At 40.6% G+C, this 20095-nt stretch overlaps 1 protein-coding gene across 3 annotated transcripts; it reads left to right on the top strand.

Moving 5' to 3' along the window:
- The first annotated feature begins 1463 nt into the window (after positions 1-1463).
- On the top strand, positions 1464-19091 carry grhl2b (grainyhead-like transcription factor 2b). 3 transcript variants are annotated; one of them, XM_069176131.1, is made up of 16 exons: positions 1464-1494; positions 3521-3710; positions 4466-4533; positions 5061-5445; positions 6099-6157; positions 6360-6516; positions 7428-7539; positions 10748-10842; positions 14046-14204; positions 15327-15384; positions 15541-15680; positions 16195-16232; positions 16385-16476; positions 17772-17857; positions 17956-18020; positions 18131-19091. In XM_069176131.1, exons 1-16 carry the CDS (start codon positions 1475-1477, stop codon positions 18243-18245), a joined length of 1839 nt encoding a protein of 612 aa, XP_069032232.1. In that variant the 5' UTR covers positions 1464-1474; the 3' UTR covers positions 18246-19091. The 3 variants fall into 3 exon arrangements, with proteins under 3 accessions (XP_069032232.1, XP_069032233.1, XP_069032231.1); XM_069176132.1 differs by having other exon boundaries at positions 6096-6157; positions 14091-14204; XM_069176130.1 differs by having other exon boundaries at positions 6096-6157.
- The last annotated feature ends 1004 nt before the right edge of the window (positions 19092-20095 follow it).

Below are 20095 nucleotides of genomic sequence, written 5' to 3'. Positions count from 1 at the left end.
GTTTTTCAAACTCCACATGAAATCCAACTAAGGAAAACAATCTTTACCTCTTCTGCACAGTTTGTAACTAATGCAGCAGTGGTGGAAGTACTGAGAGTATTATCAGGCAAACAGAACAGCATGGACTTTGTTTTCCTCTGAAATGTAACAGCAAAAGAAGTACTGAGATTCTTTAGTATAGCAGTACTGATACAGAAGTACTCCATATTTATTAGTTAACCAGGAGAAGTCTTGTATTCAAATCCTGCTTCAGGTAAAAATACAAGAGCAGTGCATTGTACATACTGTATATTTAAAGTATCCAAACTTTACAATAAATGTACTGTTACAACTGCAAATGCCTTTGTGTCATCTTTTTTTTTTTTTCAATTGCTGAACTGAATGGCTTATCTTTGACCAGACAAGTGTATATTGGTTATGTTTTATTTTGTGTAATGTATCACTCAGTCACTTTAAACCAACAGTCTCCCATTTGGATGAATAAACTTCTCTTTATGTCCAGATTATACCAGAAAAAAGGGACAAAGATGGAGCATTTAGGGTCAGAAGTCAGAGAATGTTGCACCCCACCTGAACAGTGCCCCAGCCATTGAATAACAGACACACACACACACACACACACACACACACACACACACACACATTGTTTGCTCTGGCTCTAGTAATCCCAAACACTGGGATCTCTTCACACAATAGCTTCATTAAGGGGACAATAGCATTGTGTCAGATAATGACAGGGCTCTTCCCGGCCTTCGGTCTGCTCTGAGGTTACCTGAAACACACAGACAAGTCATTATTGAAATCAGAGGGGGACAAGTTAAATCAGTTGATGTGGATTAACCTCAGGTCAGTCCTCCTCCTCCTCCTCCACCACTTAACGAACAATACACCCGATTGTTTTTAAATGTATAGAATAAAATCATATTTAAAGCCTCAGAAGTTAATTTTTCTACGTGTGAAATATCTAAACAGTTGCCCGTTTTGTCTGGTTTCTATGTCACCGTGGTGTCTTCAGTGTCCCCTCTTTTCGTTTGCTTGCAGGTGAGGTGGGCCTCTACCTGACCCGACAGCCAATCAGAGCCCCGCTCTTCTCGACAGCAGCCAATCAGCAGCAGACTCGCCCTCACCCTCAATCCTTTTACAGTGAAAGAATTTCAGCCAAAGTTGACCTGCTGCCATTAAAACGAGCCCAAGGCAAATATTACAATGCGTAGCACCAGGATATGTTGATATTTGTCTCAATCTGCGTGCAAACTGCGGACTGATTGGCTGCTGGGGACAAAAGCAGCTTTACCTGGCAGGTGGAGCGGAGGAGAGACCGTCAAGAGCGAGAGAGAGGCAGGGAGGGAGGAAGCGGGGCGAGAAAAAGTCGACTTACCTGTAGCCCAACTTCTGGCAACACCTCACTCCCTCTATCACCTGCTCCGACTTGAAAGTCCAGTTTCACAAGGAAGAATCGTAGAGGAAGCAAAATATGTCACAGGAGACAGACAAGTAAGTGATCGAGCCAGAGGAGAGGATATTTGATGATTTCTACTTGGAGGGGAAAAGTTGTTCAAGGTTTTTTTTTTTTTTAGTTTTTTTTTTTTAGTTTTGTTAGATTCTGATTAAAACGAAGCTGGTTTAAATTCGGAATGAGTTTCTATAGGACGGATAATGTGGCTCACGTACCGCTTACTTTGCGTTTTGGATAATTTCTGACAGATGTAAAACTATTTTAGGCCTGAAGGATTAAAGTTGACAAGCAAACTTGGCGCCGTGGATTTCATTAGAGCTGAATTCGCCATTTTTGACTGAGGGAAAAGCCTTCAAAGTGCAAGGACTGCTTTTTGTAAACACTTTTCATGTCTTTGAATAAAAATAGGCTTTTAGCTCTACTTCTGGATTGCATTACTTTTTTTTTTCTATTTTAGGCCTGTAGCGCGTGTCGGATCTGCTTGTGAATGAGGACAGTTTGTGAAACCTGTTGGCCTCCTGTGTTGTTCTGTAACACTCCTTTATTTATAGACTATTAATAACAAATTAACCTTTGGACTGCAGCCATGGCTACAAAGAAAGACATGACTAACTTTTTTTTTAGGAAGAATTATATCCTATTTTTTTTTAAATACTTTAAAGTTCACTTATTCTTTATTAATAACATTAATAAGAGTTTATCTTTGCAGACAGAAATCTCAGGCTGTTACAGATTATCTAATGCAATCCTGTTAATAATGTAGCCTAATAATTTTAATAATTAAGTTTCTCAATATCTACCGTTATGGGATCTATCAGTAATTAAACTGATCTATTATTATTTAAATAGTCCACTGTTTGGTTATGGTCACCTATTGTTTAAATTATTATCATTTAGAGCTATAATCATTAGTCAATTCATCGATTACTTAATCGACAGAATATTCGTTGCCAGCTATTTTTGATTGATTAATTGTTTTACTAAATATTTTTTTAAACAAATATTTTGTTTAAATTTTCTGATTGCAGCCTCTTAAATATGAATATTTTCTGGTTCCTTTAATCCTCCATGAACATAAACTGAATATCTTTTGTTGCTCTGGACAAAACAATACATTGTATGCTGCATGAGGTGTCTGCTGCCACTATTTTGATGTGATGTGTTAATATTTTTGTCAAATCCACCTGGGTAGAGTTGTTTAGTCCATAAACATCCCCTTGAGTGCTCTGCTCCTGTGGTCTGTAGCCTGCTGCTGTGGTTGCCATGGAGAAGTTGGCAAGAAAAAGAGCATTATTGATTAGCAGTGAAGGAAATGAATGAGTCTCACTGAATGTTGTGATGTAAAAACAATGAACGGGCAATATAAGGTAGACTTTGTGGAGCTGTTGCTAGCTCCTTTCGATCATCTGTCTCTATAGAGGTGTGCCTCAGTGTCACATCACTGACGAGAGGCGAAACGAATGTGTTTGTTTTATTTGGCAGCTTGACAGAAGTTAATGTCAATTACGGAAACCACAACAGTTATATATATTTCATACTGTAACTGTTTCATACAGTACATTTCACTGGTATAAAAACATTCCTTCTTAATATTTCCTTTGATATCAAGTTAACAGTCTCATTATATGTGTTGTAACCACATACTTGTATGAAGCTGAATATTATCATTGATGACGTGACATTAAACTGATATCCTTTATCGTACATTTTTTAAGGGGAAGTTGACACATTCGGAGGCTCCCCTGTGATTGTCTGAGCTCTAAGAGATGTTGTGGCAACACCCTGTGTGTTTAACTCGTCTATGATCTCAGCTTAAGTGGGCCTAAAAAAGCGGAGAGGCAAACACACACATAAACAGACAGGCTTTTACTAATCAGTTGCTCTTTTAATTCTGTTTGAATTTAATATAGAAGCTGTCAAAATGAACGACAGAACTCTCACTTTTTTGACCGGCAGAAAAAAAAACTACACATTTTTAATAGTAGGAAAACAGTAGAGAACAAGCTGAAACCAACAGATTTATTAATCTAATAAAGCCTTTGCCAATGTTCCTGTGCTTTGCAGTAAGCGTCTGGTGGTGGTGGTGCCCAATGAGAGCTCGTTCCCTGCAGTGCGGCGGGCTTACACCAGCGAGGATGAGGCTTGGAGGTCGTACTTGGAAAACCCACTGACAGCCGCCACCAAGGCCATGATGAGCATCAACGGAGATGAGGACAGCGCCAACGCCCTGGGCCTGCTCTACGACTACTACAAGGTTCAGAAAAACAGTCAGATCTAAGATCACAAATATGTAATTTAATTGGTAATGACACTAAAGAAGGCAGCGCTTGAAATACTTGTATATAGTTACACAAGAAGAAAGAAAGTTGATACAGTCTGCAGTTTCCTTTTTGCTTTAAAGGAAATGACTCAAATATTCGGATGTTATTATGGCATAAGACTGCTATAATCATTTAGCTGAGCAGTTTTCGGTTTCTAGTAAGCTTCTGGGAAAAAATATCAATCGACAGCACATTAATTCAGGATTTTAGACTCTTTTGATGGAAACTGACTCAAGAGAAGTCTACTGTAATATGCTCAGAGCATTAGCCTATATTTGCCCAATAAGTCCAAAAAATGAATTCACATCACACTGATTACTGTCATCATATTTCCAGGGTTTTCCCTGGTGTCTGGAGGGCTTAGGTGCTGTGGGAGAGGTGGGGGAGCATTTTCATTTTAGAGTAATAGAATTGCAATATTTATTTAAAAATGCACCAAACATTAGTAAAACAAAGCTTATAATGAAGCTGTAGTGCCTTAAGTGCTGTGAAAAAAAACCCTGAGTGCTGCAGGGTAATGGTAATGGTAGGGAAAGCCCTGATTAAGTTTACTGGTGCAAAAAAAATACAGTGTGCAGAGGCCTGAACTAAAATACTAAACATGGTACACGATGGACGTATACTCTTGATTTCAACAGAAAAATGTTAAACGAATGCTTCTGACCCGTCCTCCTTTTTTCCCTTTCAGGTGCCCAAAGAAAAGAGACTTCTGTCAGTTCCCAAAGTCGCTGAAATTACAGAGGAACAGGATAAGAGGTTGGTGAATTTGGGTCACAAAAAAATGCTATGTGTAGTTTCTAGCAGACCTTTCAAAGCAGTGTGTGGAATTAAATCGTGGAGCTCAATAATTGTGGTAAAAGTAAAATCTAACAGAGCATGTGAAAAGCCTTCAGTCTTTCTAAGACATAAAACACAATCTTGATGACATGATGATGAACTATTTAATAACATGTCTTTAGCTATTACCTTTGATGCACCTCCAACATCAAGCTTACTTCGTCTGGTGACAAAGCCTTTGATTGCTGATCTGTGGATGGGCGGTCTCCTCGGTGCTTCGCTCTGAAATGACTGCGCATAACTGCATAATAAATGCATATCGGCGTTTTTACTAGAGAATTTTTTATTGATTTTTTTTTGAGGCAGTAGAAAGCACTTTGACCGACGTCACTTCTTGAGTAGCAAATATTTACCTCCAGAGGTAGTTCACCAAACCATTTCCCAACTTGATAGCTTGCAAAGAAGTATATCCTATTCAATTCCATTGCATCAATGCTTGTGTTCAGGTCTATGTTGCCAAGCAACCCCAGCAGCCAAAACGAGGTGGAGACAATGGACAATCGTGTTCAGGTCCTCAAGTCGGTCCCCGTCAACCTGTCACTGAACACAGAGCACCAGGAGACCAAACGGGAGCAGTTCAGCAGCTCGACGGGGGCGGGGTCAGGATCAGGGGACGGAGGCTCGACGGCTGTTGCCGTGGTGAAGGCCGAGGTGTACGCGCCCGTCTTCATGTCGGGAGCAGGGCTCCACTACAGGGTGGACGGAGAGGAGTCAGCGCGAGTGATCTACGAACAGAGTCCGTATGAGGTGACCACGGTCAGTCACAGCTCGTACGGGAAAGAAGACCAGCAGAGTCCGCCTGACAGCCCGTACGAGGAGGAGAGAGACCGGGTGAGAAAAGAAAGGCATCAAGTGTACAGATACAGTTATTAAAGCCACATCTTTAACATACAGAACCACAGGGAGTGCTCTGTTTTAAAGGGACACAAGTCAAAAAGATGGCTTAACACTGCCTTAATACACACACTGCGGTGTGTTGGTATTTTTTATTTTATTTCTGCAGGTAACAGTCAGACTACCGAAAAGCTTAAGATCAGAAACAGAAATTTTAGTCATTGTAAAGAAATCCATCATGAAGGGTTGCAACAATAGCAACTTTACAAAATTCTGAATAGACCTGAATGCAATGCAGTCTCAAGATCAGGTCTTACTTTTTATTATCTTCATATAAACCACAGTGTCAGGAATGATCAGGCAAAACCTGCGTTGTCAAACTGCCTGATGATCTGTAACAGGATGTGCTGGGTGGAGTTGTTTCATGGTAAAGATCAATAGATGTTTAAATGTGGTTCTAAAGACTCAAACAACAATCTACAAATGGTCATTTAATGTCTCCATGCTGTCATTTTGTTATTTATTTATATGAGTTGGTGTTTTGTTTTTTTTACTCTTTTCCAGCATTGTTTAATTAGTTCCTCTCTTTTGTTCAATGAACTTGTGAGAAATACTTTCCTCTTTTTCTGTTTTTTCTATATTTTCAGCAGAAGTACCACTCACCTTCCTCTCTAGCTACAGACAACTTCTTATTTCACCAGGAAGGAGTGTAAGTCAGTCAAAATGCACTGAATTGTTATTACAGCACAATATTCTGCATGTTACTGTGTAAATAGTCAGACTGGCAGTGATCCAAAAAGGCAGCGTGAACTCGGTGTAGGAGCTTGTGCTCTGTGTTGTTGTGTCCCCCATCCTGTCTTGTTATTTCTAATCACATATCGTTCCCAACACGTTTGTTTGTTTGTGTACAGTGACAGCTTTCAGTACACGCTGGACGCCTCTCGCTCGCTGCGTCAGAAGCAGGGCGAGGGACCGATGACCTACCTGAACAAAGGCCAGTTCTACGCTGTGACGCTCAACGAGCTCAGCACCAACAAACGCCTCCGTCACCCCATCAGTAAAGTCCGGGTGAGCGGCTCGGTCTCGTGTCTTCACGCTGTCTGTGAACGTTTGCGTGCTTTCTTTAAAGCTGCAGGAATTTTTAAATACCAGCAGACGAAATAACTTTGAGTAATTGTGAAACGGTTTGTTTGTAGTTAATTCAAATACACATCGCACCAGTTCTCTTCAGCTCTACGGAGCATTTAAGCATCTTTAAGATCTTTATTTTGGTTTGATGGCCTGCAGCTTTGCACTTTTGGTCTTTTCTTTTGCAGCGGGCAGCTGTTTTCAGCTAAAATGCTCAAAGAAACCTTTCGTACATGCACTAAAAAACACTCATACACAGTCAAGCGACTAACTGGCGAATATATTGAGGCATTTAGGACTAAAGGAGTCAGATATTTCCCACAGGAGTTTGTGGAAACTGAAAACAGAGCTAAAGAAGAGCGAATATTGGACCTGATATTTGACACAAACCCGACTCCAAATGAACGCTGATGTCGCTACATATCTGCTAATTGTGTAAAGCATATTAACTTCATAAGGTTTCCTGCTTACAGCTTCTTTTTTTTTTACTTTACCTTTGGATAAAAAAAATAAGAAAACAGTTGATGTAAAGTAAACTGGTAAACTATTGTATTTTTCCTCAATAAAGGATAAATCTACTACATTAATATTTGAACTGTAGTTTCATATTTTGGCCACTGTGAGTAGTACGGATGTGATAAAGTGTAATCATCTGATCTAGTGGATCATCTGACCCCATCAGACTTTTATGTAGTCTTACTGCTGAGTTTTATGCTCTTATCACCAGTGGCACTGAAGGCCCAAAAAAACCAACACAATCTGACGAGACTCAAAGGTGCCCTGCGCGATAATCTCATCTTCGGAGAGATTTATTTTGAATTTTTTTTTTCCTGTCTTGCTCCCCTTCTCAGAGCGTGATTATGGTGGTGTTCAGCGAGGATAAGAACCGAGACGAGCAGCTTAAATACTGGAAGTACTGGCACTCTCGGCAGCACACGGCCAAACAGCGGGTCCTGGACATTGGTAAGAGATTCATTGTTTCGCTTCATCTACTTCTTCTAAAGGTTAGGGTTGCCTCCTGAAAGTTGATGAGTCAAATCATCTGCCCATCAGACGACTGAGATTCTTCAAGTTAAGCCGTCGTTTTTTTTTTTTTTTTTTTTTTTTTTTAGGTTTAGGGTTATTTTACACAGAGAGAGGTGGGGGGAGAGTTGGGCACTAGAGGCGCGAGAGAGGGACGGAGGGGGACACCTCTACCTCGCGCCGTCAAAAGTGAACCTGGCGAGAGACTTTGGTAATCCGGAGACAAAAAAGAGCGCAGCGCATTTTTTTTCTAAATGCCCACATTGTCTATATAAACAAAAATAAACAAATATTCTAATCTCTGTATTAAACAGTCAAATCTGATTCAACTGATGAAATTCAGAGTTGCGTACGGCTCCACTAACGGCCCATGTTGAACAGCTGAATTAATCAATACACATGTACCAAAAGGGCCCGATGACAGATTTATGTGGGTACAAATGTTGGAATGTGCTCAGCTAATAAACACAGCTTTACTGAGAGCAAACAATCCTCCACCCAACTGTCTGCCTGTAGCTGTTCAGCTGCCCACCATCAGACAGGAGGCTGGGCTGTCCCACACACACCTGAGTCTCTTAATGTCAAGGTGTTGCTGGGACACACAGCATAAATCCTTTAATCTCCTCGATATTGCCTGCGAGGTTGGGCAGAATACTGACGTGTGAAAAAAAAATTGATAATCCAAAGCACCATTAAACTTTTCTCACGGGTATACGTGTGCTCATCCGAAGCCTCGTGATCTTCGCACTTTAGACCTTTTGTCTGCCGTCGATTTTCGGTTGACGGTTTTGAATTCGAACCGACTTTTTCTTCGCCTTGTTGAATGAGTGTGTGTGAGAAGCTTGTAGGCGGTTTGTGTTTGACAAGCTTGGGCCTGCTAACCAGGCAGAGATTCAGAGGTATGTGGGAGACTTAGGTTGGATGGGAGATGCACACACACACACACACACACACAGCTTGTTGGGACAGGGAGAGGAATGCTAGCCACATGGTTACCTTGGCTGGTTTTGGTCTGTTGGAAGTAATTCTTGCCCAGTTTAGATCTTAATCTTAATTCCTATATTTATGTGAACCAAGACAAATCTCAATCAGGCAACAATTCACTCACTCACACACACACACACACACACACACACACACACACACACACACACACACACACACACACGCACACCATTACATCTGCCAGAAAGGTTGATCCCAACCTGGGAATCATGATAATTTAAGTGAAGGAAGGGTAAACACAGAGCTAAATTCTGTTTATGTTTTGGTCTTCTTTCCTCTTTATCGACGGCAGTGTTGGTCATTCACCACTTTAGCTGTCTCCTGACTGTAGCCTCCCGTTTAGCACACAAACATGAGAGTGGTATCAATCCTCTAACACTCTGTAAAATGTTGAACTGTTCCTTTTAAAGGGCCACAAGCAAAAAGTGTTGTTTACAACTATTCAGCAAAATTAAATATGAATATGTGGCATGTTTTAAAATCAAAATGCTTAGAATGGTTTCTGACACTTGAATTTCAATAATCCTTTTTATTTTTGCTGCCCATGGTGTCATGCTATTGATATGTTTTGGGGAGACTTATTTTGTAAGCTGGCTTTACATAGTGTAGTCCTGTTATGAGGAAGTGTGACACCTTTTTCAGTTTGTATCCCTTCGGCATCCTGTTTGGCATTTGCCAATGTAATGAGTCTGTGTTTGTTGGTGTGTGCATGTATTATTATGATGGAGAGATAGTAGAGATAGCATCCATTTACAGTTGGACCTAGAGGGTTGAAATGTTTTTCCATAACACTGACACACGCACTTATACACACAGGTCTGCACATAGATGCTCACAAACCTCTGCTATAGACAAACATAGTTCAGTTACAGTTGAGTCAAGTGATGGGAGGACAGCTCTGCAGGTCAAATGACAGACCACCCTCCACCAGGCTGCAGCTTCATCAGCCTCGCAGACTGTAACGTGAAGAGGTCCAGAGATCTGAGTTGAATAGCAGTGGACTGTGAGGAGGAGATGGGAGGGTGGGGGGGGGTGGGAGGGGGTACATTGTGCCCCTGGGCCATGTCGCAGAGCAGATCATTTGAATGGGGTTATTTAACGGGGGGGGGGGGAGGGGGGGGGGGGGTTCAGCAGCAGATAGGCATGTTGCCTCCTGCCCAGCTGCTTTGCGCACCTGCTGAGGAACCAGGAAGTGTCGCTGCGAGGGCGGTCAGGATGATGGAGGAGGTCAGAGGTCACCGAGGGACAGGGAGATGCTGTGAGATGTGACCAGCAGGAATGATGTAGTCTGAGCCAACAGCCAATTCCCACCAGATCACTTCAAGAGCTTATTAACCTGTCAGATACAGATTTTCATTCCAAAGGAAAGCTTTACCTGCAGACTTTAGCTGACACCAAATTAAAGTTTTCTAACTGTGAACAAATCTCATGAAAGACTAGAACCAACCACGTTTCCCTCTTTTCTATCATACCTGTGGCGTTCAGTCCCACAAAATATCGGTTTAGATATTGGGGGGGGGGAATACGTCGATAACTTCCAAATATGCCGTTTCAAGAAAAAGTCACATTATTTATCTTTATCCGACGTGTTATGAAAAGTTTTTACAAACTATAACTGTAGATGTTTGTCTGATTTTCTGAAAATAAGGAAAAGCATCTCTAAATGCTAAAATGGAGAAATGTAAATTTATGTCTCCAGTGTTGACATGTTGGATTATTTAAACAGTCTCTCTTTTTTCCGCTGGATTTCTTTTAATTTAAATGAAACCATGACGCACACTCCCATCAGTGTAAATGGTGAATGGGTGGTGAAGTCCCTCTTTTGTGTAGTCACAGGTCAACAACAGCCGACGAACACGCTTATCCGGCTGGCTTTTAATATGGTCCCCTCAGCCAAATAGCCTCCTGTCTTTCCCCCGGCTGCCTTTGAAGCCTGAGAGTTTGTTTGCTCAAGCAGATAAGATGTTATCTTAAAAAACTGAAACGTGCCATTTGATTGCTTATCTTATGCCTGTGTCTTTTATTGACCAAGTCTTGCTGAAGGGTGTTTTCAGAGGGGAGGTCCGAGTTTTTACAGCAGAAGTTTAATTTGAAATCGTGCTGTGGTTGCATAAATAAACCTTGCCCCTGTTTGTTCTCACAGCTGATTACAAGGAGAGCTTCAACACAATCGGGAACATCGAAGAAATCGCCTACAACGCCATCTCCTTCACCTGGGATGTGAATGAAGAGGCCAAGGTACAAAACGCTAATATTACAGCCTTTGTGTGTGTGCGTGTGTGTGTGTGTGTGTGTGCGTGCGTGTGTGTCTGAGAAATAAACATCACTGTAATTTTCCCAGAAACCAGTCTGCTATATTTACTTTCGCTGGAGGCGTGTTGTAAACGTGAAAAAGCAGCGGGACAGGTTTTTTGGTGCTGATTCAGGTGTTGGCAAACAAATGCACTCGTCCAATTTGGAACGTGACGCAAGCAGCGTCGGATCTCATCGTATGCTTTTAAACGCTCAAGAGCTCACGTTAAAATGTTGTAATAGGTGAAGAAAAAGAAGCTCAACGCAACTCCTTCTCTTCGACCGGTGTGTTTTTTTTTCCAACTGTCTGTCATAAAACTGGTGGGCAGCGTTGCGTCCTTTTGCTCTGTTTGTCCTCTTTGTGAAGCTCACTCCTTTGTGGCCGCTCCTTAAATGGAGCCCCGTCGCTGTTTGAATTCCAGAGTGCCCCCAAGGGCCAGCACACACCAGGCCCTGTCCCCACCCTCTGTTGTTTGTTTTGCCCTCATTTCTGTGTGAACACGAGTGGCTCTCTCTCTCTGTGTGTGTGTGTGTGTGTGTGTGTGTGTGTGTGTGTGTGTGTGTGTGTGTGTGTGTGTTATGTGGCTCTTTTATTGTAATAGCAGCCTGGGGACAAAGACAATGCTGGAGGAAATCCAAACACACTTCTCTGGTCCAATATTGACTCTCTTAGCTTTTTCTTTCTATCACTCTGTTCTCCATCTTAATCTGTGTGACTATTGAGCCTGTATATACCCGTCGAATCACGAAAACAGGTGTAATGCCCCGGGTGGGTTATTGCATCTGCTCTCCTCTTTTAGGTTTCATAATAACATGTTATACTAATTTAGATTTTTTTGTTTTCTTTTCAACGGAAAGCGATTTTTAGGTCTCCTGGTAAGCAGGAAAACACCCGACAACTATTAAAAAACTGATTGTTCTGTTTTTCAATAGTTGTCTCCTGTAAAGTCTCACCTGTAAAATCAATGAGACCTAAGACTATAAACAGGGACAAGACACTCCAGCAGGTGCTAGATTACACAAGAAAACTGTTTCTAGATAGATAGATAGATAGATAGATAGATAGATAGATAGATAGATAGATAGATAGATAGATAGATAGATAGATAGATAGATAGATAGATAGATAGATAGATAGATAGATACTTACTTACTTACTTACTTACTTACTTACTTACTTACTTACTTACTTACTTACTTACTTACTTACTTACTTTATTAATCCCGAGGGGGAAATTATTTCGCTACAGCAGCATTTATAGGTACAGGAAAGAAATAAAATAACAGTGAAAAAAATATTAAATATAAAAATGCACAGTATATACAAAAAAATAGAATAAAATAAAATAGAATAATTAAATTAAAACTAACTAAACAATAGTGCAAAGTTTTTTGTTTTTTGTTGATATTTAAACAATCAAGAAAAACAGACAACCAACGGTGTTATTGTTGTGTGATGGATTTTGCCAGAGGTGAGTTATTGTACAGTCTTATTGCAGTGGGCAGGAATGATCTCCTGTATCTGTCCTTGTGACAGCGGAGCTGGAGGAGTCTTTTGGAGAACGTGCTCCGCTGTCCCTGCAGCAGGTGGTGGAGAGGGTGGTCAGGATGATCCAATATGGACAATAGTTTGTTCAACGTCCTCCTCTCCACCACCTTTTCCAGGCTGTCCAGTTTGCAGCCAATGATGGAGCCGGCCTTCTTAACCAGTTTGTTAAGTCTGTTGGTGTCTCCGGCTCCAATGCTGCTCCCCCAGCAGACCACAGAGAAGTACAGTTCACTGGCCACAACAGACTGGTAGAACATCTCCAACATCTTGCTGCACACATTGAAGGTATTTTAGATAATCGGAGAGCTGTGAGGGGTTTAATATGTGAGCCTGAGCACAAATGTTGGGCATTTTTTTGCGTCATGGACAGAAACAAGAGGAGTCAGCGTAGCTTCAGACAGATCAATTGAAGGAGCAAACAGTATGAAAAAAAAAATCATAGAACTACAAATCAGAGGTAATTAAAGAGAGGAATATTGCACAAACATCATAAAGTTGAGTTTATCGAACAAATGAATAACCTCTGTGGTTTTGTCGTGAAATATTGATCTTCCATTAGGTTGGGAGACCCTCAAACAAAGCTTTCCTCGTGGCTGCTGTGACAAATGGAGTTTTTATGGTGCAAGTTAATGACCAACCTCTTTGGCTTTTGTTGGAGTTAGCATTAACAACAAAACCCAAAGATTGATGGTGATGTGTGCTCATGCTTAAACAAAAAAACATGCAGACATACGACACTTTTATATTACAAGTTTCCAGGTTTCTTTTTAAATGATGGGAACACCCAAAAAGCTAAAAAAAAAACAAAAAAAAAAACAGTTTCTCACTTTTCTGTTTGATTTCTATCTTCTTAGATTTCTGAAACTTCTGCTGCAAAGCAAATGTAAGAGATGAAGGACTTTTACCTCGATTGCCCTCTCCGAGTGCCCCTCTAGTTATATTTTATGTTCAGGGACCCTATTTGATTTCCTCTTGTTAATATCTGGCGTTCAGACTTAACAAACTGGTTAAGAAGGCCGGCTCCATAATTGGCTGCAAACTTGACGATCTGGAAAAGGTGGTGGAGAGGAGGACGCTGAGGAAATTGTTATCCATATTGGATAATCCTGATCACCCTCTCCACCACCTGCTCCAATAGACTCCTCCAGCTCCGCTGTTACAACGACCGATGCAGGAGATCGTTCCTGCCCACCGCTATCAGACTGTACAATAACTCACCTCTGGTCAAATCCCATCACTCAACAATAATAGCGTTGGTTGTTTGTTTGCTTGCTTAAATCCTTCCACGATTGTTTAGTTAGCTTAATTTAATATTATTCTATTTTATTGTATATATTGTGCATTTTCATATTTAATATTTTTTTACTCTGTTATTTTTATTGCTTTACCTGTATCTATAAATGCTGCTGTAGCGGGGGGAAAAAATGTCCCCTTGCGGGATTAATAAAGTAACTACCTATCTATCGCTATCTCCGTGTGGATGTTCTGGTTGAATTATGTGCTCGAAAGTGGAGATTCTACAACACCGACAAGAAAACAAATGAGTCTGTAATTTATAAATTTGCATTTACAGTTATAATTTTAAATGTGTCTCTTGAAGATCTTCATCACAGTCAACTGTCTGAGCACAGACTTCTCCTCTCAGAAGGGTGTGAAGGGTCTTCCTCTGATGATCCAGATCGACACGTACAGCTACAACAATCGCAGCAACAAGCCGCTCCACAGGGCCTACTCACAGATCAAGGTCTTCTGTGACAAGGTGACAATTTACTTCTTCCACATCCTCCAAATGAATCCAGATTAGTCTGGGAAAGTCATCATTGAGTTCACTTACGTTTGCTACTGCAGATTTACGTCACCTAAACATAAAACCGGAAATGTAACCGTACATGTTCATGGTGGTCTTTTTGGCCAAAAAAAGAACAGCTTTAACATGAAGCGCATCACAGACGGTGATATTGATTCATCTACCGAATTATGAGTTCAGTCATTCTGCTGATTATTTTCTTGATAAACTAATTTGCCTTTTAAAATATCAGTTAAAGTTAAAGACGCCCATTGCCATTTCCTACAAATGTCTATATGCAACATCCTTTTTTTTTTTGGCAAGCCAACAGTCAAAAGCCCCAAAATATTCAGTTTATAACACTGTCTGACAAAGAAAAGTAAAAAAATCTTCATGTTTAAGAATTTTACTTAAAAATAGTTTCCAATAAATTTTCTATTCATCCATTAAGAAATGAACTGATCAGAGAGTCATGTTGTCCTTCTAAAAATGTAGGAAGTAATATTGCTCAGATAGAAGTTCTTCATCCACTGTAAAATACTGTAAAATGTAGTTGACCCGTCTGCAAAAGGACTTTACATCAGACAGGAAAGATAAACCGTCTCTGCATTGAGGACTTTGGCAGTAATACATTTTCTGGAGAGATGATGAAACAGCTTAGTGTCCAACATTTAACTTATATCACAGATTTGCATATTAATGTGACGCTGAAAGACTTTTGAGAGTTGTCTGGATTTGTCTCGGTACACCTGACAGTGATGCAAATTTACAAAGTTTGTGTTGTTATCTTTAATGTTTCGTACGTGTTCTAAGCTGCTGATAGTTACCAGGGAAAATCTTCAGGATTACACTATCTATGTGTGAAAGAGGGAAGTGTAGATGCAGCGAGGCAGTTAAATCATGACACCAGTCCTCCCTCTAGTGGTCAGTGTGCAGTTTCTCAAAACACACCTGAGCACACACACACACACACACACACACACACACACACAGAGAGAGAGAGGTCATTTCCATTGATGGAAACTCATTTCTTTCTGAGGCTTGTACCATTTCCACAAACTGATGGAGGGCTTTCATTTACTCTTTTTTTTTCAGGGAGCGGAGAGGAAAATAAGGGACGAAGAGAGAAAACTGTTCCGCAAGAAGTCAAAAGGTTTGAGCTGCATGAGGAATCACTTTCTTTTGAATAAAAGTCAGAGAAAATTATAGGTTAAGAGGGCATTTTTTTTTTTTTTTTTTTTTTTTTTTTTTACCCTTCCTTTAAATAATAGTAGCTATTATAATTTTTTTCTTCTCTGTTTTAATTCAGGGAAAGATGGAGGTGTCGGGGTGATAACTGTTCCCAAAAAGTCAGACACCACCTATTTCAAGACCATGACCGACTTGGAGGCCCAGCCTGTCCTCTTCATCCCCGACGTTCACTTCGGCAACCTGCAGAGAGCCGGACAGGTAGATTGTCTCCGCACACACACTTTTTTTTTTTTTTAAACAAAACCTGCTGGCTGTCAGTTCATCTGCTGAAAGCTGAAATCGGAGCCACATTTCAGCTCTAGCTCAAAACATTCAAAACGTTTTTCTAGTTTTGACCAGCTCTCAGTGTAGTTTTGAAGCACCTCTACTTTACCTGAGTATTTCTATTTTCTGCTACCTTCTGCTTCTTTTTAACCACGTCGGCACTTTTTACTCAGCTGCATTTAGCTAAGAGATAACAACTACCAGTTACTTTTCAGATGGTTTCTGACACTTTAAATTGCTTCTACTTATCAGTATTAAAAATCTAATCTTGTCATTTTACACTGTTATAACTTAAAAGTCCTACGTGTACCGTTATAACTGATTCCAGTATGGCAGATCCTAGAGGGTGTCCAAAACTTCAGTCTTTGGAATATATTATTTTTAAATAAATTGTTGTTATTTTTTGCACAGAGCTTTAACAGTTTAATACTCCATTCTTCCTTTCTAGGTGTTTACCTTCAACACAGAAGAGATTGAGAGAGAAGGGTGAGTGAGCGTCAACAGGAAATTTGTTTTTTATAATATATGGAAATGGAAGCAGGTACAGACGCCAACCTCACACAGAGGAAGTGCATGTCGGCCGCAATGGAAACAGAATGCATGTGTTCACCGCACATGACATGCTCACGTCTTTTCAGGAGTGTGCTGGTGAAGAGGATGTTCAGGCCGTCGGACGAGGATCTGTGTACATCGCCACACAAACAAATCAAAGAGGAGACGCACAAGAGAGGTACAAGATGGCTGCCTCTTCCTTTTCCTTCTTTAACGAGCTTCAAGAAATGATCCAGTCCAGGAAGAAGAGCTGAGAAGTATCTGCCGCAAGCCGATTTGAAATCAGGGAACGCAAACCAGACCGAAGTTCAACATTTCTGATGATTCGTTAGACTGAGTTAGGGACGCATGCTGCTCAGATCAAGCCATTTCAAATTGCTGCAAAGTAGAGGAGCAGCTATAACTCTCCTTATGAGCATTGTTTTGTCTGTTGACAAAACAACAGGCAAAACAGTTGCTGTTCTTGGGCTTCACCGATGCTTCAATTTCTAGGCATGACATTTTTAGTTATGGAAATAGTAGTAGACCATATTTTATCCCTCTGAGGTCTAGTCATACAATTGTCCTTAGCAGCTGCCTTGTTGTTATGGAAGTGCATTTTTCTGATTTGTAATTCATTATTTGGAATATGAAATGACAAAAAAGAGCCATGGCTTATGTCCTCTAATTGTTTGTGGATGCTGTAAAAAAAAAAAAAGGGACTGTTGGCCTTAAATGACAAAGTGTCTGTCCATTAATTGTTTTTAGTGCTGCCAAATTACCAGTGTTGCAAACCAAAGTCACAGAAAGTGAATGTTATAAAGACACACAAACAGTAGAGTCTAATATTCCCATCGCTCAGTGTTTAATTATATGAGAGGCAATCAGAAAGTTCGAACAGCACAGTGACGTGCATGGACATTGCAAAATGTGCACGTACCACTGCTCACAAAAACGTGAATAACTCAGGTCTAAGTGATAAAGTGATATAACTTGGAATAGTTATTTATGAAGGTCTTAGCGTCACCCCGTTTGTGCCCAACAGGAACAATTTGAACTGTCTAATTTCAACTCGTCTGGATGGATGGATGGATGGATGGATGGATGGATGGATGCAGATAGACAGATAGTTACTTACTTACTTACTTTATTAATCCCACAAAGGGAAATTATTTTGCTACAGCAGCATTATAAATACAGGTAAAGAAATAAAAATAACAGAGTAAAAAATATTGAATATTAAATATGAAAATGCACAATATATACAATAGAATAATATTAAATTAAACGAACTAAACAATAGTGCAAAGATTTAAGCAGCAAACAGACAACCAACGGTATTTTTGTTAGGTGAGTTATTGTATCGTCTTGATAGCGGTGGGCAGGAATGATCTCCTGTATCTGTCCCTGTGGCACTCCAAACACCGGACGTATGATGTAAGGTACAGTGTAATTGTATAATCTAAAGGCTTTTCTCCATCTTTCCATCTGAAGTGCTGCTGTATGTAAGAAAGGAGAGCGACGAGGTGTTTGACGCGCTGATGCTGAAGTCTCCCACGCTCAGGGGCCTGATGGATGCTGTGAGTGCTGCCTCTCGGTTTGCGTGTGAAAGCAATGTCAAAGGTAGAATTTGTTTGCAGCACAGCTGTTCACAACTCCTTTCATTCGTCATTGGTAGATATCAGAGAAGTACGGCGTTCCCACGGAGAGGATAGCCAAAGTGTACAAGAAAAGTAAAAAAGGGTGAGTCAAGAAACCGATTTACGTTTTTAGGACAGTTTGAAGCTTTTACTTGTTGCATGTGAACTGAAACTTTTTGTGGGTTTTTTTTTTGTGTGGTTTTTTTTGGTCAGTATCCTGGTGAACATGGACGATAACATCATCGAGCATTACTCCAACGAAGACACCTTCATCCTCAACATCGAGAGCTACGCAGACGCCTACAAGATCATGCTGACAGAGATCTGACAGCTCGTCGGCTGACTTGAGAGACTGCAGGATGAGTCAAAAGAAATGACTGCCGACAGCGACTGCTGAAATCTACACGGCTGATGCTGGTAGGCTGAGGTTATTGGAGGCAGCTGTACATCGGTGGAGTAGCGCCGACATTTTGAGGTCAACGCCGACACACCTGATCCCTCTCCGACACTGTTACACTATGAAGCAAGTCGTATTTCGCGGCCAGGAGGACAATATGAATAAAGGACGATTTTATGAACTGGTTATTATCCTCTACCTTGTGATCTGAAACGGACAACAGATCCATGTCCTCCAGTTTCACCGAATATTTTTTATTGTATAAAAGAATTTGTACGTTTATTCTCATTCTGTACAGACTTGTGTTTTTGCCAAACAAATACATCAGGAGTCGCCTCATGAAACACGCCTGATGTGTATGTAGCCGCAGCTTGAATTAGTTGATCCCAAGTAACTTAGCAGCTTCTTTGCATGCCAGCATTTGTCTTTTGTTAGTTGTGGTATTATTTATTATTGTTTTAATGCTATTTTGTATTTCTTTAGCAATCCATCCGAGAATTTCAAATACTTTAGTGCATTTCAGTGACTTTTCCCATAGTCGCCCTCTTAAAGAGTACTCAAGGAGTTTTAAAACAGTTTATCCCCCGTCTGTCAGCCGTGACGGAACATTTACACGTCAACAAATAGCTTAAGTGTTAATTTGTAGGGCCGTACATGAGATGGTAATGACGTAGAGGCACTGTAAACAGCATCTCGCGCACGGGAGACACGCATGGTACTTAGTTGTTGTCCGTCTTGTGTGCTTGGATGTGTCCAAAAATTAATAAAAGATATAAACACAGATTTTCCAGAGTCTACCGGTTTCTTTGAGATAAATTGCACACTGACCTGTTGACCTACGCTCACATACTGATGTTCAGCAGATGAGTTGCAAAGGCAAAAAGCGTTTACTACAGACACAACAACGAGAAAACGAGCAGTTAGTCGGGCTGGTTGAAAAACGGTGTAACGGACAGTAAAGTCGCAAGACAATTTAACGAGCAAATACCACCAACTACGACGAAGTCCCCCGGAGTTGCTGCCAGAAGTATCCTGAAGCCAAACGTCTTTAGCTTTTTGTTTCTTCATTTTTAGATTCAACTGCCGTCCAAAATGTCATTACATTTCTGTATTTTCCAATTGGAAAGCAAGCTCAATAAAATTCAGCTTTAATTGACATTTGCTTTAACTGACTCTAGCAGCGGCCTCTACTTGATGCATTGTAGCTCTCTTAGCAGTCAATTTCATGATAATTTATTATAAAAAATGTATGTATTTCTAAATGTACAACATTCTCCATATAGTAAAATAGATGTTTGACTGATGCTGACTGGTCTAAATTGTGACACGTGTTCACAGCATTTTGGCTTTGTGGGGCTGTTTGGCGTGCGAGCATGCTAATATACTTGAACAGACGCTAATATTGCTGGGATTTGCTTCATAAACCAAGAAATAGGACTCAAATTTTGACCTCACTTAAGTCTCTGCCTGTGGACAGGTTTCACAGCATGCCAACGTAATATGAACAGACTACAATTTAAAATGAGCATTTAGCCGAGGCTGATGTGAATGCCGTCAGCTTTGCGGACGTTTGGTCTGAACTATTAGACACGTTCAAGATTTTATCTGATAAACGCACGAGAGAATAAGTCACGTGTAGGTCGCAATGTCATGTAGATCTACAACATTTCACTGAAAACAACGGGCTAATTATGAGGCGAGTGGTGGAGTCTGTACCCGGCAAATGTAGAAATATTCTAGTTGACCTCATCTGCAAACGTCGGTGAATTACTGTCATTAAA

The sequence above is a fragment of the Embiotoca jacksoni genome, unplaced genomic scaffold (assembly GCF_022577435.1).
Source record: "Embiotoca jacksoni isolate LCO1_2020_lvr unplaced genomic scaffold, fEmbJac1.0.p SCAF_7, whole genome shotgun sequence".
NCBI lineage: Eukaryota > Metazoa > Chordata > Actinopteri > Embiotocidae > Embiotoca > Embiotoca jacksoni.
Note: the sequence above shows the minus strand (reverse complement) of the source record. Positions and strands in the feature narration are given on the sequence as shown.

Excerpts from the sequence above, each read along its gene's own strand:
- grhl2b (XM_069176130.1), top strand. The coding sequence starts at position 1,475 with ATGTCACAGGAGACAGACAA. Across the intron at positions 4,534-5,060 it reads ACAGAGGAACAGGATAAGAG|GTCTATGTTGCCAAGCAACC; the intron begins GTTGGTGAATTT and ends GCTTGTGTTCAG. Across the intron at positions 6,517-7,427 it reads ACCCCATCAGTAAAGTCCGG|AGCGTGATTATGGTGGTGTT; the intron begins GTGAGCGGCTCG and ends TCCCCTTCTCAG.